We start from the raw sequence: 17,908 nt of genomic DNA, 5'->3' as shown, positions 1-17,908 counted from the left end.
TTTATGAAAATGGAAAATTTACGGGTTTCCAATATTGTTAAAATGGGGATGGCGTCATTTTAATATCAAGTGACAGTAAACATTCTGGTCGCATGTGGGTATTCAAATACGCAGTGTTTCAAATGGAAAGCTAACTTTAATTTGAAAGTGCAGTTTCGCTTTAAAGTACAGTAAGTACAAGTGGCAACTCAATGCAAACGTCAGTGAATATGATTACAATTTCTCGGCCGAAGGGATAATACTAGTGTATTGACTAAAATATCAGTGGAGGGAGCTTTTTTCGGAGACCTTAACCATCTTCAAATTATTTTTCATAAAGAGAACAGAGTGTCCCGGGAGCTGCCAAAAGTTGCATTCTAAATGCAATCGTGCTGCTGTCAATTTCAGTGATTGCACTATCTTCATCGTCTTTACACTATGGAATAAGTATCTTGCATTGAAACGTCATCCTCAATGTCCTGTACAATTTCAAAACGATTTTGTTCTGTCTGTCTCTTTAATTTTCTGTTCTTTCATGAGTACACAGTATGTAAATACATATTGCGAGATGGTGACCGACTTATATAATCCCCTGATAAGGTCAACAAGTGACGGTAGCTCAGGCGTTTATCGACTAACAACAGTGTTTTGGGCCTAATCATGTAATCAAAGGTTGCAAATAAAGTTTCAAGCACGGTCCTCCACAATGTGTCAAGTAAAGGGAGAGGAGATCGTGTATACTACAGAAAATAAGGTTATTTATCGGAAATATCACAGATGTGATATTTCCTGAGGACAGGATTGTGTGACATTCGTACTTCTCCCTATGGTGCTTCTCGGTTATAATTTTGCAAGGTCTTGGTAAATCATGTTTACAGCCAGTTGGAAATTGAAAGACTGTCTTATCGATAAAAGTTTGACAACTTGATACGCTACTACCACTAAAGCAGGCGCATACAGTCAAAATGTCGATTTTTTGATTTTACATATAACTAGGCTATCTCTTACACGTTTTGCATAAAATATTAAATTTTACGGGAGAATTATTGGTTATTCATAATTGCTTGCCTATATTTTGGACTCCCTATAAAATGGCAAGCTCCAACAACAACCGAATCAGATTCCCTGTCGGTCAATTTGGATTTTTGTTCACAGCTTGATAGCTGAGCGAAAAAAAAATCTGCCCGGTTATGTGAAAAACATTCGCGATCACAATTTCCCCGTTCACTCATACAACCCCTAAAACAAGCCAACAAACCCCCCAAAAACAAAACAAAAAACAAAAAACAAACAAAACAAAAATCAAAGAAAAACTACTAATGGAAACAAAACAAAACACAAAACCCAACCGTTCTGAAAACTTTTTTGACTCCCTAACAAAGTTTTCCCATCCGTCCCCTTGGTAAGTTTTGAATCGAATATCAAACTCGGATGATTCCGATGTTTTCTGATTCCGATGCCAATTCCACTGTGACAACTAGAGCCCTCTAACTTTATATTGTATTTTCATGAACGCTGCAGGTACTGTATGAATATGTTAAAGAGGTCACACCGTTTGTTAAGTGAAAACAGTTGTAAATAAGTTCGCTGTACTCAATTTCTTCTGAGCATAGCAGGGGCAAATGTTGATCATGTAAGCGTATGTGTTAAAGAACTTGATGGCATTTGTGAATATATTCTATGCTACCCTAAGAGGTCCAATTGTTACAAAGAAATAACAAACTAACACATTTCTCCTATTATGGGCTGCATCCAAGATGTCTGACTATGGCTCATATCAAGACGATGCTCCCCGGTCCGGATCAGGCGGCGGGGGCGGTCACTACGGGTCAGTATTACGCATTTGTCTGATAGATAGAAGCATGGATAAACAATCCACCGATTCGGTCCAAAATCGCTGCGGTAAATGACCGCTAACGCTTGAAAAATAACCGAAAAGGGTCGAGGACTGGTATGGCTTCATTGACACTTCAGTCTTCAGTGAAATGAGTCACAGAATGTGAACCACTCATAATGGCCACTCGTATAGCCGCATTCAATGAATTCACACTGCCATTCTTTTAGACATGCGTTTCTGCCAACTCCGAAATACTTCGGTCCGGGATACGATATAACATGTCTCAACCCAAGTCGATCTGTTCATAAACGAGATTTACGATTTTTACCGGCTGGATGTGTACTTTTCTTACGCACTGGACAACATGTATGATACGGTAGTTCGAGTTTACATAGCAGCAGTGCCAGCACGCTCTTGTGTCAAAGTCAATGACCTGTGGCGCACACGCACACTCATGCAGAGCGCGATCGTTCCATTCTCCAATATAAAATGATTTTTTTAACCGATTTGATTAATCGATTCGTATTAAAACCCCAATTCAGTCTTTAACAAACTGTACAATTGATGTGAAGGCCATTTTCCAGCAGAAGCACATACAGATACTTTATCATTTATTCAATATCTTAATCTCCTGGTTTTGCTGAAGCACGCGTGATCAGTTTGTTGCTGTCGGGAAACATAAACAGTATGTTTAATAAAACAGGCCAAAGATGGTTTATTGTATCTAAACACTGTCAACTGTAACCTGTGGTACTTGCCTGTTAGTGATGAAGTGAAGACTTGAATTTGCCCAGCTTTGTCAAATTTTACAAGAAACTATTCTGCTGTCAATCTACCATATTGAAGATTGCACATATATGTTCAACGTTAAAGTTGTACCCAAACATCTGAACATATGTTAAACCATAGAAGCTACCACAGTTAATGGTGAAATGCACAGCGTTTACTATGACACTATGATTCTACCTACAAGCAAAAGAGTGTTGTCTTCACACATATATTGTTTTGTTTGGATCTGATTCAATTTTTTATGTGTCAGTGATTAATCAAAACATGGCAAATGGCCTTTATGTCTCAACATGGATGATTTAATTTCCCCACATTCCTCAATAGAAACTATTCATCTGGTATGAACTCTCATGATTTGATTCTACTGTTTTGTATGCAGATGAATACAATAACGTAAAACAGTGCTTTCACGACAAGTTGTGCAAATATAATGGTAGGGTAAAATAATTTGCATATTGGATTACATGTACCTGCATTCTGCAGCTGACTGTTGTATAATCAATTGTATCCAGCAGCAATTCAACAACAATTCAGATACCTCTATATCTTGCAAGTGTTCCAAAGTTTCATTTGGTTCAGACACTCTTCATGATGCCTGGCAATCTTGCAGGCAGGTTTTCACTGCATCTTTTGAAAAGTTCTGTACTGCAACCTCAAATATTCTTTCTGTAGGTCTTTTAAGAGCAATCTGTGAATATTTAGTTCAATTGTGTAAATAAGTCATTTTTGTGCAGTGATTCCCCTAAGTTTTAAAATCTCTAAACAATTTGGCTTATTATTTATTTACACACCAAACCAAATCAATGATATGACCTCATGGAAAAAGTAAAACATATACTCTTATTTGCAGTCGGCAAAAATTTCTTTCAGATCTGCCTATCATCAATGTACTCCAATGTTCAATGTTTCATTTATTTTTGCTGTCAGTCATCAAAAGTTCATTGATGAACATCTCTCTCAAGTTTAACTTGGGCGCTGGGATGGGATGTACTGCAATCAACAAATTTTATCTACTTACACGTTCAATACAGTTGAGTTTTTATGGAGTTATGAAATTGCCCATAGCAATTGTGAGCTTCATTTGAACAATTTTTTCAGCTGTGCATGAACAATAGCTGCTGGTGTGTTGGCAGTTATCATGACACTTGCCATTGTCAGTTTGGCTACATTTACAATGCAAACTTGATGTTTAGTTATATTTTGTAATTTAGTGAACAGGCAGCATAAACTGCTGTATTTCAGGTATCTGTATGTCAATTTTGACGGGAATGTTTAAAATGTTTCATAATTCAAGTCCATCAAAGCCATTAGTCGAAGCTCATGGGCTCGTAATATTTTGTTTGTACGAGACCGATAAACGAGTGAATCATCCAGCTGGTATTGGTAACCAAAATGTTGACTAAAGGGCTAGTGGAAAATGAGGCTTGGCGAGTGATCTCTTTCGTGCCTCTAGCCCATCAGCTAGTGGACGTGAAAATGATTTTTTCATCGCTGTTAGTTAGCAAACAGTTTTGCAAAAAAATTTAATATTCAAAAGTAAATGCTGATAAAGCATGGTCAATTTTGTGGAAGTAAGCTGCATAGTAAGTCTGTTTTTCATCTGCAACCCCTATTCATGACTTTATGGGATCACCTTTAAGTTAACCACATGATATTACCATATGCTCACTGACTTCTGCTGTATTTTGCACTGAACACAAGGTGGAAAAAGAAATCATGTGATGATGATACAAATCATTTACAGAAACACACAGAAATCATGATACATATTTCTTTGTGTTTCGTTTATGCACATGGTTTTTCTCATGTGGCTGTCCAATCAAATTCGCACATTGCCATTCTGTGCACATGATGTCTGCATAAAGCATAGAGTCAGTGCAAATTTTGGTCAGCAGCTAGCATGAAGGGTTGAAAGGAACAACCGGAAATCATTATGAGACTCGGAGTGGAAACTTGTCTTCTTTCCTTCTAGACGCAATGACTATGACGATCGCAGACGTGGATATGGTGGTGGCGGCGGCGGTGGACACAGACAGCCTAAACCTCTCCCTACAGAGCCACCTTTCACAGCTTTTGTAGGAAACCTTCCAAGTAACTGTGTACAGGGTGATTTGGATCATATATTCAGCCAGCTGAGAGTGAGTAATTATAAATTTTCTGTCAGTTATGTCATGGTTCCATGTCTTCTGTTGTGAAGAGGCATGCTCTGATTTGCAAATGCTGTAAAGGTGTCTAAATTATCTGAAATGTTTCACAGCAAGATTATCAGGCGCTGATGTACAACTGTAGTAAAAGTTAAAATGTCACACATATAACTGGTTCCAGAACAGTTATCCCCAGACATCTACTTACTGGACTCTCTCCCCAAATCCCACAAGTAGCCCTGTCTTGTGGGTGGGAACTGACCACATGAGTGAATATTCAAGGGATAACTGTCCTGACATGCATATATGCTTGTCCTCTTCAAAATAAGAGTCCAAACTTTGCACGTATTTGGGTACTTCCTTTTTAAATGTGCCATTGATTTCTTCCATCAAGCCTGAAAGAATGGTAGAATGAGTATTTACTTTTGTTTTCAGGTTAAAAACGTTCGACTTGTACGGGACAAAGACACAGATAAATTCAAAGGTGAGCTCATGGGTGTGAAATGTTTCCTTTCTTTATACCTGAAGGAGAATGTCTGAGACTTTGCTGCCTTGTTGGACAGAGATACTTGTGGCAAACTATACACAAAGTTATGATGTCAGTTGCCTAATATGATACCATCAGTATAATGTAGATGTAGATGTAAGTATCAGGTCATAGCAAGAAGGCTACGTGTATGTCAGTTCAAAACTTGGAATCACACTTGTTTTATTTTCGTGTAGGATTTTGCTACGTTGAGTTTGAAGACATTGAATCTCTGAGAGAAGCGCTGACTTACAATGGTGCTGTAAGTACATTTGATTGAAAAGGGTTTATATGTGCCTTGTACTTCAGAGGAAAATGCTTTGTGTCAGCAAACGTTGGATGTCATAGTGCAATTTCTGTTCCATTCATTTCAGCCTAAAGGATATGAGAGGTCATTTGACAAATCAGGTTGAGGCATAGTTCTCTTCACATATAGATCAACAAATTGTGCCTGTTTTTTCAGTCATCATTCCACAATATTATAATTACATTGCCTAGACTTTTGAACAAGTTCATCAGCACGTTGCAGGAATAACTTGACAATTTATTTGCATATAAAGCCATTAATGTGCTTACTTCTGCAATTAATTAAATTGATTCAACAAAAACAATATTCACATCTTGGTGTAAACTGTGAAGTCAACATTGACTCCAAAACACTACATCCAAATCTTGTAGACACCAGTCACTTTCCCCAGGATTGACCCGGTCGACTTGCATTGTGTGCTAGCAAAAGCTTTTCAGCCATCTTCTACCGACATGGAAGCTGAAGCTCCACTTACTTTCAAAGATCTTCCAGTAACTAACTTGACAAGAATTGATGACAATTCCAGAACTGAGGATAGGTGCTTGATATTGATGTTACACATCATGGTACTGTAGTGTTCCAAAAGTGAATTAGTTGGTAGCATCACTGTGATTTACAAGAAATTCCAATTGATACTTATACCAGTGTAGAGTTTCAGTTTCTCATGAGTGTCAGCAATCTTACACACTTCCAATGTCAATGACTCTCCAGGAGTACGAAGAGCGTCCGCTTCGAGTTGATATCGCCGAGGCACGGCGCAGTGATAAGCCCGGATACAGAGGAGGCCCCCGAGGTGGCGGTGGCGGAGGAGGTATGTAACATATGTCAAATTATATTGGAGACATGTAGTGTAAACTGTTACAACAATAACAAGTGATTCTACATCTCAAGAAGTTTTACAAGTGTTATTTACTGAATGTAAAAATTTCTCTCTACTCCTGTTGTCAGGTTACAGAGGTGGTTCAGGAGGTGGAAGGGGAAGAGGCGGCTACCGTGGTGACCAGGGATTTAGAGATGGAGGCTACCAGGGTGTGTAAATACTTTCAGAGAGCAACTGAGTGTTGCCTTTTATGATTGAAATAATGTCGGTGTTTTTACTACAGGGCAGAAACTAGGTAACATTTTACCTGGGTTCCCCAACCATGTTAGCGGGGTACCCCACCATATATCAATGCAATTAATTGGTACCTTAAATACTCTTTTGCTACTCGAAAGTCGAGTTGGGGTGCGGGAATGCTGGATAGTGAATAGCCCCCTAAATAGCCAGGTAGCTAATAGCTACGTTAGCCATAAGAATAGCTTATATTTAGCTGTTTGTGGCTATTGAAGCTATTATTAATTTCCACAGGACACTTTTAGCTGCTAATAAACGTAGTAGGTAGCTATTCAGCTAAATCAAATGATTATTGTAGGGCTGGTTATAGAGCTATTCAAGCTATTAGCCGTTTTCAGCCGCTAATAGCCACTCTTAGCTTACTATTAGCTGGCTACCAGCTACAAACTCCTGATGCCGAAATGGACTGGCTATTGAGCTATTCAAGCTATTAGCCGTTTTTAGCCGCTATTAGCTGTTATTAGCCAGCTATTAGCTGGCTACCAGCTAAAAACTCCCGCGGCCGAAATGGGCTGGCTATTGAGCTATTCAAGCTATTAGCCGTTTTTAGCCGCTAATAGCCTCTCTCAGCTAGCTATTAGCTGGCTACCAGCTAACAACTCCCGAGGTCGGAATGGCTGGCTCCTGAGGTTGGAATGGGCTGGCTATTGAGCTATTCAAGCTATTAGCCGTTTTTAGCCGCTAATAGCCACTCTTAGCTAGCTATTAGCTGGCTACCAGCTAACAACTCCCGAGGTCGGAATGGGCTGGCTCCTGAGGTCGGAATGGGCTGGCTATTGAGCTATTCAAGCTATTAGCCGTTTTTAGCCGCTAATAGCCACTCTTAGCTAGCTATTAGCTGGCTACCAGCTAACAACTCCCGCGGCCTAAATGGGCTGGCTATTGAGCTATTCAAGCTATTAGCCGTTTTTAGCCGCTAATAGCCACTCTTAGCTAGCTATTAGCTGGCTACAAGCTAAGCAGTGGACTTGTCTGAAAAAGCCTGACAACTACTTATTACCAAGGAAGTTACGAGCGTGACTTTCACTTAGGTGTACAAAGAATTAGACATCTCATAAATATACTGAATAAATATTGTAGAACCAAGAACGTAGTATTGAGTTCTTTATGGAAGATATTTTTTTCATGCAAGTGTAAGTTTCTACTAACCACAGCACATGGCATTTTTTCTGCATTGAGAGCTAAAGAAATCACAAATTGTACATATTGAGGATTTCATTAACTGGCATGAAACGGAATGGTCGGGGAATCTTGCGATTTGTAGGACCAAGAAATATATTAAGTCACATGGCTGGTTGAGCGGTAGGTGAGTAGTTATGGTCAGTTAGTCTCTGTTTGAAAAGGTTTCATGTGATTGCTTGTGCCTGGAAAAGTTTCATGTGATTAATTGTACCGACATTCACGCAGACGCTAATCAAATACCAGTGACGGGTTTTGCATTGTCTTTTGTTCAAAGACTTATTAAATATGCATGTCAGTTTGCAGCTGAACACAAAAATTGTTAGTAAAGACTTCCTACAACTGACAAGTACTTACTTAGGAAGATACACAAGCGTTTGGACGATAAGCTGTTGTTTTGGCTTGGCCTCTGTATTAAATGAAAGATGTGCGAGAATATGGGTAGAACCAAGAAAGTAATATCAAATGTTCGGTTACTTCAGAAATACCTAATTGCATTGTGCATTTCTTGTCGAGCGGGGCTCTACGGAGGAAATGGTGAACGTGATAATTTTGTTCATTGTCTTTAAGTTATAAGCGAAGGGTAGAATCACGTCAAAAGATCACGCTGTACATGAGAATTGGTAATGTTTATGCCCACTTTACAGGTTTTAACAGATACTAATCCCGGCGACAAACATGAATGACTGATTACACAGGTTCTAAATCAGACAAAGAACTGCGACCAGTAAGTTCATGTGGAAAAGCGGAAGCGCAGTTGCGAGATCACTAAGATCGGCAGTGGGAATAATAGGTGTAATAAGAGAGATATCGACAAACAGGTGCTGCATTGCAAGAGTAATCGCACCGTAAGACACTGGAAGACTTCTCGAGTTTAAAACAAATGTTGAAATGTAATAAAAAAGTCAGAAAATACACGTACGAATTGTATGTCACCTCATTCGGCGTGTTAATGATGAGAGTATAAGTTTCCAGGCAAGGCAATAATTAATACGGGAAAACATGACAGTGATTTTGCATGAATATGATTGATAAGAAAATAGCTGATAGCCAGCTAATAGCCCGCTAACATTGGCTAATAGTGGCTAAAAACGGCTATTAGCTTGAATAGCTGAATAGCCAAGGATTTTGGTATCATAGCAGAATAGCTGAATAGCTGCTCAACAACCCCGAAGCAGCTATTAAGTTTCCGTCATTAGGTCCCAAACATAATAGCTGAATACCGCTAATTATCCCTTGAGTCATTGCTGAAACCCTCTTAGCTGAATAGCTGCTAAATATGTCAAAGCTGGCTATATTTGGCTATCCAGCAATCCCGCACCTTTATGCGAAAGTCAAAGTGTCATAAAAAATCACAGCAATCTACCATATTTTGAACATGACAGATTTCTAAAAACAGCGACTAAAAACAGCATTTCGAATGTAAATGATTCCTGGAAAAATTCTTTAAGAATATGATGAGGTCGCACAATCTAAAATAAAGATTTGACAACGTAGACTTTTGAGTTGGTTTGTTACTGAACAGATAGAGTATTGAAGAATGATCTCCTTTGTAATTCATTTATTTTATTTAATAGGTCACAGTAACCGAGATGGGCAGGACGATTACAGGCAAAATAGGGGTGGGGATTACAGAGGAGGTGATTACAGGTCAGGTGGCAGCAGAAGAGGAGGAGGAGGAGGAGGGGGAGCTGGAGGAGGTAGCAGAGGATCGGGAGGCTACTACCGAGATAGGCGAGAAGGGCCCAGAGCTGAAGATGAGCTCAGAGAACCAACTCCAGGTACTAATGCCATGAAAATTGTATTAACCTACTCTATCATGACACAAGTTTCTGTAAATTTTGCTCTGACAATGAAAATTACCATGAATATTAATTTCTGATAAACTCAAATACCAGAGTTTTGAGGATTTAAATCTGGTTGGAATTTTTTCACTTACTAATATGGATACTTCCTTTTTTTGTGAACAGCTGTTGTACTGGTATGGATGATACTAAAACAGGTCAAAATGTATAACAAATGAAATATGATGCCATTGATAAGTAGACCCTGTGCAATCTATTGCAATTACATGATATAGTGTACCACCACTTCAGCATACAAGCAATAGCCTGATAACCTTTCTGATTATACTTCTATTTAAAATATTTCTTTTCTGCTGCATTCTGATGACATTTCATCTTCTCCCGATCATGCCTTACAATACTGTTTATCTTATTAAACAAATTTTGTGCAAGAAGCACTGAGCAGAAAATTAATTAGGTATTCTCATTCAGCCTTTTCTTATCCTCTACCTGTCTTGTCGTTTCCTCAGAGGAAGCAGCCGCCAGACCGAGACTTAAACTCGCACCACGCACAGTCGCAGCACCTGTCAACCAGCGAGCCCAATCTTCGCAATCTGCCAGTATATTTGGAACAGGGAAGCCGCGGGACGAGAGAAGTCACGACAGCTCCACAGCGGAAAGGCGGGAGAGCAACAGCAGTAACTAAAACTCCCTGGACAGGGTCAATTATAGGGTCACTCAAATACCTGCAAAATTATTATTTCCACATGAGATTAGACGGTTGACTTGTCGGTAGTTGTAGGTGACAAATTTCTCAGTGTAGTTAGGTGGAGTAGTGGTTTGTCCTTTCTGTTTTTTCTCAATCTTGCCTCATGTTCTTCCATTTATTTAATTTGTAAATTGATGACAACACAATACAGTTCATCATCTGCCTTGGCTCGTATACTCTAATATGACAGTGTGCTGGTTTTGATAGAGATATTTTAAGGGAGTTTTATCCAAGTGTTTGTCCTTATGAACTGCACTGTAGAGTGGGCAGTTCCCCCGAGTTAGCTGTAGCCAGCTAGCAGAACATTTGCAATGAAATGATATAGACAGACATCCTCAATGTAATGTTGTGCTCTCAGTGATTTCTTGACAGTTTCTTTCTTTTTTCAAGCTGTTGTGGCAATTTTTTCATGGAGACCTTTTTAAACAAACAACGGGAGTGAAGTCTGTTTTTTCGATTTTGCTCTTGAATGGCTGAAAAGTGATTTTCCGTGTTTCCTCATTTGAAACAACAGAACAGCTTACCATGGGACTCACATTGCTCATTTACAGACTCAAACATACTGCAGCCTACTGTAACCGACCTCTTGTGTGGTTGGAATTTTTTTCACATTTTGAATCTCACTGTCCCCGTCACAGTTATCATTTGCACACGTACACGTACACCCTTGAACTTCAACATTGTGAACAATACTGACAAACAATGCAAAGCTCGAATACCAACATGCTGAAGAATACCCTTGTTTCCCTGTTGTAAATGTAACCTGTTCTAGTTTTACAGCAAATTAGGGAAAGTAGTGCTTGAGTGATTGATAGTTAAAAGTGTAATGACATTTATTAGCTCTGTGCAAAAATTATCTTTAATGTTTGTTGTCATGTTGTTTCACCTTAAAACTCTCCTCACTGATTTGAGAGTATATCTTAACGTAAGAATTGGAAAATTTTTGCCACAGTTTTCTTCTCTTTGTGCAGGCACCAATATGTTTATTGGTTTTACAAATGACATGTTTTGGTCAACTTAAATCTTTGAGAAAATTACACAAAACATCAAAGGAGTTTGATCAAGATTCCTACAATGGCATTCTGAAAATTTATGTGTCATTCCTATTTGAAAGGGACAAAGTCTCGTCTTATGACATTACTCTTTGTCCACTGTGCATATCCTCTAAACAGTGAGCCACATTGTTCTGTTTTTCTCAAAACATGCCTAATGAGAGTGCAACATAAAATACCTTCAACCATGTTTCACTCTTTCAACACCATGGTTAAGCCCAAAACATTATTTTCCATGGTAAACTTGGACTCCAACAACCATTGGTAGATAGGAGGTCAAAGGGTTTAAAGACCGAACAGATGTAGAACACGACATGATTTCAATTTATCCAACAGAAATATGTGCCAATAGGCTGCTATCTCACACAGCACATCACCAACTTCTGCATTGTCTATACAGTGAGGATTTTCAGAAACCAATTAAGGTATCTATCAAAAATGTATAAATTCATGGTTAAGTTTGGTACTTCATGTTTTCCTGTTATAGACAAAGTACCAGAAAACTGACTTTGTCCCTAATAATCAACTCTAGTACTGTTGTCTCAGTTTGTAGTTTCCACAGAACAAAGTTGTGGTTCATGTACTTTTGTGCGTAATTCTGTGCATCACGTATTCACTGTCATTCAAACAAATGCAGGCTTAAACATTTGTTACTCTTCTCATCACCCAAGTTTACATGATACTTGGTTTGACACACCCATTGAAAAATATTTGAGAAGGCATTGAGACCACAAAGGTTAGAGGGGTGTAATGGAAAGTTGGACTTCTAACCATGGCAGCTTCATCAGCAAACGTCTCTCTGCTTCGAGTGTTTCTAGGTTATATGAAACTGAATTCCTTCTTAATTCTAGTTCTGTGAGGTTCTCCATACCGGGAGACAAAATCAAATGTAAAAAAATTGAAATTTGCAGGTAACTTTTGGACAGGTTAATCAAAATTATTGATACTAGACTTGTATAGTAAATATTTAGTTCAGTGACTTGGACAAGGTCAAATCAAGGTGAATAGTGCACAATGCAAATATTTCCAAATCATCACCTTTGAATGTAATGCTGTAATTTTGATAAGAATGTATTGGTTTTTTTGTGTACATGTAATTTTCCTGCCGATTTCATGGGTTATTACTATGAACTCAGGTGGTGTCTTGACTCGATAGTTAACCTGTAGATCCTACCTGAAGGCAGTTCACGATTTATTGGACAATCTGATGGTAGACTTAGTAGTAACAAAAAAAAAGCCAACAAAAGATTTTAGTTTTTTTTCATAATGGTTTATTGTTGAAAACATCAATTGCTACTCTATATTTTATTGCCCAACTCACCTTTGTCTTTGTCCATTTTTGTAAAACAAAGTGCACCTGGTCATGCATCATCCCCAAAGTTTTGAGTGTAACTGATTGTAATTATTTACCTCATAGTAGCTGGAAAAAATCTCTTCTGTCAAGTTCATATAGTGTACGTAGCCTTTGAAACACTGCATCAATGTTTCCATGTAGGACAAATTTCTTTCAAGAAAAAAACAAAAAATACGAGAAAAAAAATAATGAAAGATTTCTTTTATTAAGTGTATGCCTTACAACAGGAGGCATAATGGCCCTATCGTATGGTTTGCATATTTCATTCAGAAAAAGCTTGTACCCGATACATATAAGCATCCAAAAAATTGAGGTTTTTCTCATGGTATATACAAGAACAGTGTAATTCCGATGTTACCCCCCCCCCCTCACTTTTTTAGAGTGGTATGGAATCCCTGCCTTCTCTCAAAGGACTCTCATTTCATTACAAAGCCTCGTATTTTGAATACATATGTAATTAAATGTATGAAAAGTTTTTAAAACTGAGGAAAAAAAATTACACACAAAAAAACAACAATGTAACATATGTATTTGTTTAGTAGATATGTTGACAAAACTCAAGAAGACAAAAAACAAAAAAAAGTAAAAAAAAAATTAGTTAGTACTAAGGTCATTGTGTATGTAGGTATTTTTCCTGGTTTCAGGAAAGACAAGGTACGATTTCATATTTTTTTGTCCAGTTTTTGTTTCCTTTCCTAATAAAACTTGTTGCATAAATAGACATTGGAAAATAAATATTTGCAATAAAATCTCACTCCATTAGCGTTTTCTTGTTTGGCTGATTCCTACTGTTTGTTGTTGTGTGTTTGTTTGTTTGCTGTTGCTTCTTTGGCTAAAATTTAGGTAGCGGGACACTTTAAAATACCAGAAATTTTCAACTGACTGGAAACGTACCCTAGCCAAATGTCCTTAACCCAGGCTCTAACTGGCCCATCGGAATCATTCGATTTGTAATGTAGGTTTTGGGGTAACTGTTTGAATACCATTTCAGGCATGTGCAGTGGTAAGTATGAATAATCCTGGGCCCGGGAGGGAAAATTATCTCCTACTGTGAGGGCACATAAACCCATGTATTCAGGCAATAATATTTTTATTTCATGCCTCTTCACAGTTAAGGCTATATGACATTTTAGTTATATGCAGGGTAGTCTCAAACAATTTTACCGTTATTGACCAGCCTCAAACAGAATTTAACGAAAGTCAAAATAGCAGTGCGTGCATGGATATATTACACTAGCATTAAGCATTTACTTTGACGTAAATATTGAGGGGCCTCACCTGACCAGGTAACTATGGAAACTGGCCAGTACATTGTTCACACAGCCCGCTAACACCGCAGATGTCCTATTTAAATCAATGCATCGATTTATACACACATGGAGGCATGTAACATACACAAACACACATACACACCTATATATATATATATATATATATATATATATATATATATATATATATATATATATATATATATATATATATATATATATATATATATATATATATATATATATATATATATATATATATATATATACATCAATAGACATCAAATCAGGTCCAATAATCGTTATCATTCAAGGTAACTAAGAAAGTTACCAGGTCCAAGGAACATATGAAAATGACAAAGGCAATGGGGTCATCTTGAACCACGAATAGTGGTGGTACCAGGTGTCCGGAATGGGTAAGCGTACCCTGCCAGCTAGCTGCACACTTCAAGATTCACCCAAAGCGACAAATCCATTGTTATTTGGTGAATTCACAAAATTACTTTTGTGAGTCAAAATTTGGTATGCTGTCACTCATCCGAGAAACAGACAGGTCATATTTTGATACAACATCTCCGTATCTACCGTAGAACTTCTTAAATGATTTCACTAATCTACTTTCTGAGAATCCCTTGCCTCACTAACTTTGAGCTAATAGGCTGTGTCTAACTCGAAAGTCTTCATATGAATTGCATGCTCTACTGTATCTAAGGAGTTGTGAAATATACACACCATAAGCTGGAGATGATGGTATATTGCTCGACAAAAAGGGAAAGTTTATGATTTCAAAATTGAAATCGTCTCTTTTGTCATACAGCTTAGTATATAGTGTATTTTGTCTAATTTCAAACAATACGTCTAGGTATGATGCCGAGTCCACACTTTCAGTTGTTTCTTTTATTTCTAAATCATCTGGGTAGATGTGGTGTAGATAATTGGATATACCAGGATTGTTTAAACTGATGAGATCATCAATATATCTGTGGGTGTTAAATCGCTTGGCAATCCTTTTACACCCAGATTTCTGAAGTGATTGTATGAACTCTGCTTCATACGAATACAAAAATAAGTCTGCAAGAAGTGGGGGCGCAATTTGTGCCCATGGGAATGCCTATGGTTTGCCTGAATGTCATGCCAGCAAACTTGATAAATATGTTGTCAATTAGGAAATATAGCATTTGAATCACCTCAACATCACTGTATTTGAGTTTGGCATCGCTGTTGTTGGTGAAATAGCCCAAGTTGCGCTTGATGGCAATGTATTCATACCTACGACTACCATTCTTGTAAAAGAAGGCTTTCTTCACGAGAGATGATAGCCTGTCTTTAAGTTTGTTATGTGGGATGGTTGTGTACAACGTTGAAAAATTAAATGTGTGGATTGAATTGTACCTGTTTTTGTTATTTTGTAAAATATGTAACAATTCTTTGGAGTTCTTTAATATCCACATTTGATTGACCCCCTAGTTTCATAAACTTTGTCACAATACCGTACCAAACCAGATTTAATGGTTGATAAAATGATGGTTAAAAGTTGTGACAAGCGTTTTGTTGTACACTTACTGTAACCAGCTATGAAACATTGTTTTTTGGGATTCTTATGGATCTTAGGAATCCAATATAGATTAGGTAATACCTTGTCATCTTGCGCTAACTTGTCAAAACTGTTGAATGGTTCTGCAATATTTCCTCTTCAGATAAGGTTGAAAGAGAGTATGTTGTGCTACTCTCATCATCTGAGTAATCTGAAGTTGTTCACAAATATATATATATATATATATATATATATATATATATATTTATATATATAATTATATATATAGTATATAATATATTATATATATATATATGTATATGTATATATATACAGTGTTGCAGCCAGGAATTTTAAACCAGGGACACTCTGACCCTCTAGCATTTATTTTTGGGGACATTTTGCACATGGTTGGGACAACATGTGTCAGTTGTTAATCAAATTTTGTATTATATTGCTACGAATTTGTTTCACGAAACAAAATTCAAGCTACCGGATGCTTGAATTTCAGGCAAGTAATTCTGGCAGCTATATAGTATACAGTATCTGCCGCAAATCAGAGCTCAGTCGGACTACAAACAAATAATCAGTGAATAATATCAAGTGCAGCGTTTTCTTCTAATCACAGCTACAAAAGTTTGAAATATAAGGCCCAAAATAATCATGCAAAACAAAATGTTATAGTCAATATCAGGTAATATTATTTGCAGACTACACCCAACACAGTCGGCTCATGAGTGCGCGGAGGTGACCCCAAGTACGTAAGAATGCGGGACAACAGGTTCGATTTTGGGGACATTGTCACAAGGGCGCGTCCTGGCTGCAACACTGATATATATATATATATATATATATATATATATATATATATATATATATATATATATATATATATATATATATATATAATATATATATATATATATATAATATATATATATATATATATATATATATATATATATTATATATATATATATATATATAGGCATTACTGTACTCAGTTTCATGCTACAATGTACTAGTATGTCTTCTATAGTGATCATAGGACAAAACAGGGCATTATGTATGCAGAATAATGTTTCATTCTTTGAGTAAACAATTGCTACCATACTGAGCTTTAGATTCTCTGCTTTTTGAAAATATATAGTATGAGGGGGTTTCCTTGTCAGCCTTGATGAGAAACACTGCTTTGAAAAAACTGTTGGTAACATGCAGCTCCATCTATTAAAATAAGTTTTCAGAAATATATTCCAAAATTTTTGTGTGTGCCGGCTTGTCCACCTTCTACCGAGATATCAAACACACCATTGCAAACTTGTTCTTCTCTAGAGCATGCTGCTAAACTAACTGCAATACTTGCCACTCTATGATAGAAGAGAGGTGTCAATCTTGAGCACATTAGAGTTTGTTTCACCTAGATACTGAAAGATGTGAAACTGTATAAAGGCTGCTGAAGAAGTCAGCATAAGAAATGAAAGTTTTGTGAAACTTTTTCTGAAAATTTGTAGGGTAAATTTATTTTGTTTCACATATATTAAAATTACAGATGCACACAACAGCTGTCTATGCATATGAAAACTAGAAGTTTATTTACACAATAATGTACCCTTCCTGCACCATAATGGATGAAAGGAAACTTTGTACAACAAAATGTATAAGGTGCAGCCAAGTACATTATTGAGTGTGAAGTTTGCATGAGTCCATTATGGGTGGGGAGAGGGTATATTATTGTTACTATTCTATAGTTTTGGCGATGCCAGGAAATTGGTAGATGTAGAAAAACAGCTAGGGCCATAGTACTGGATAATCGGATACATTATCAGTAATAATAATATACTTAACAGTAAATATGACAGAAAATGACTTGCATTTGCACAGTCCTATTCATATCAAGATTACAACAGCCACTACCATTGTCACACACATAGATCACAATCATCCATTAGGCCAAGAAAAATAAGTTTGTTTCTCATCCTTGCACGCATCAATTAAGACCTGCCACGTCATCCTTTTTTATCTGCTCATATATAAAAAGGAAAGAAAAAAATAAACGCAAAAACTACACGACGATAGTGAATAACACAGTGCTGAATAAAACAGAACTGTATACAAAATAACTGACACTAACATTCAATTCAGAACTGTACACATATGTCACTGTTATATTAAGCTGTCAAACTCTGCATTGCTGCACTAAAAGTCAAACCGCAGAACTGTTGTACAAAAATACTAAAGCAACACTGCTGTGCATTTATCTCTGAGTGCA

General features: G+C 37.2%; 1 protein-coding gene across 1 annotated transcript; it reads left to right on the top strand.

Moving 5' to 3' along the window:
- Positions 1 to 1,652: 1,652 nt before the first annotated feature.
- Positions 1,653 to 13,597, top strand: LOC139145115 (eukaryotic translation initiation factor 4H-like). Its single transcript, XM_070716073.1, has 8 exons — positions 1,653 to 1,807; positions 4,578 to 4,743; positions 5,185 to 5,233; positions 5,473 to 5,537; positions 6,294 to 6,393; positions 6,531 to 6,611; positions 9,453 to 9,656; positions 10,190 to 13,597. The coding sequence occupies exons 1-8, from the start codon at positions 1,737 to 1,739 to the stop codon at positions 10,363 to 10,365; spliced, it is 912 nt and encodes a 303-aa protein (XP_070572174.1). The 5' UTR covers positions 1,653 to 1,736; the 3' UTR covers positions 10,366 to 13,597.
- Positions 13,598 to 17,908: the final 4,311 nt, after the last annotated feature.

Source organism: Ptychodera flava, chromosome 12 (assembly GCF_041260155.1).
Source record: "Ptychodera flava strain L36383 chromosome 12, AS_Pfla_20210202, whole genome shotgun sequence".
Lineage (NCBI taxonomy): Eukaryota > Metazoa > Hemichordata > Enteropneusta > Ptychoderidae > Ptychodera > Ptychodera flava.
The sequence above is the reverse complement of the archived record's forward strand: the minus strand, read 5'-3'. Positions and strand labels throughout refer to the sequence as shown.

Bases quoted from the DNA above. Each gene is read 5' to 3' on its own strand.
- LOC139145115 (XM_070716073.1), top strand. From the start codon at position 1,737: ATGTCTGACTATGGCTCATATCAAGACGATGCTCCCCGGTCCGGATCA. The intron at 4,744-5,184 runs GTGAGTAATTAT...TTTTGTTTTCAG, and splicing joins ATATATTCAGCCAGCTGAGA to GTTAAAAACGTTCGACTTGT. The intron at 6,612-9,452 runs GTGTGTAAATAC...TTTATTTAATAG, and splicing joins TAGAGATGGAGGCTACCAGG to GTCACAGTAACCGAGATGGG.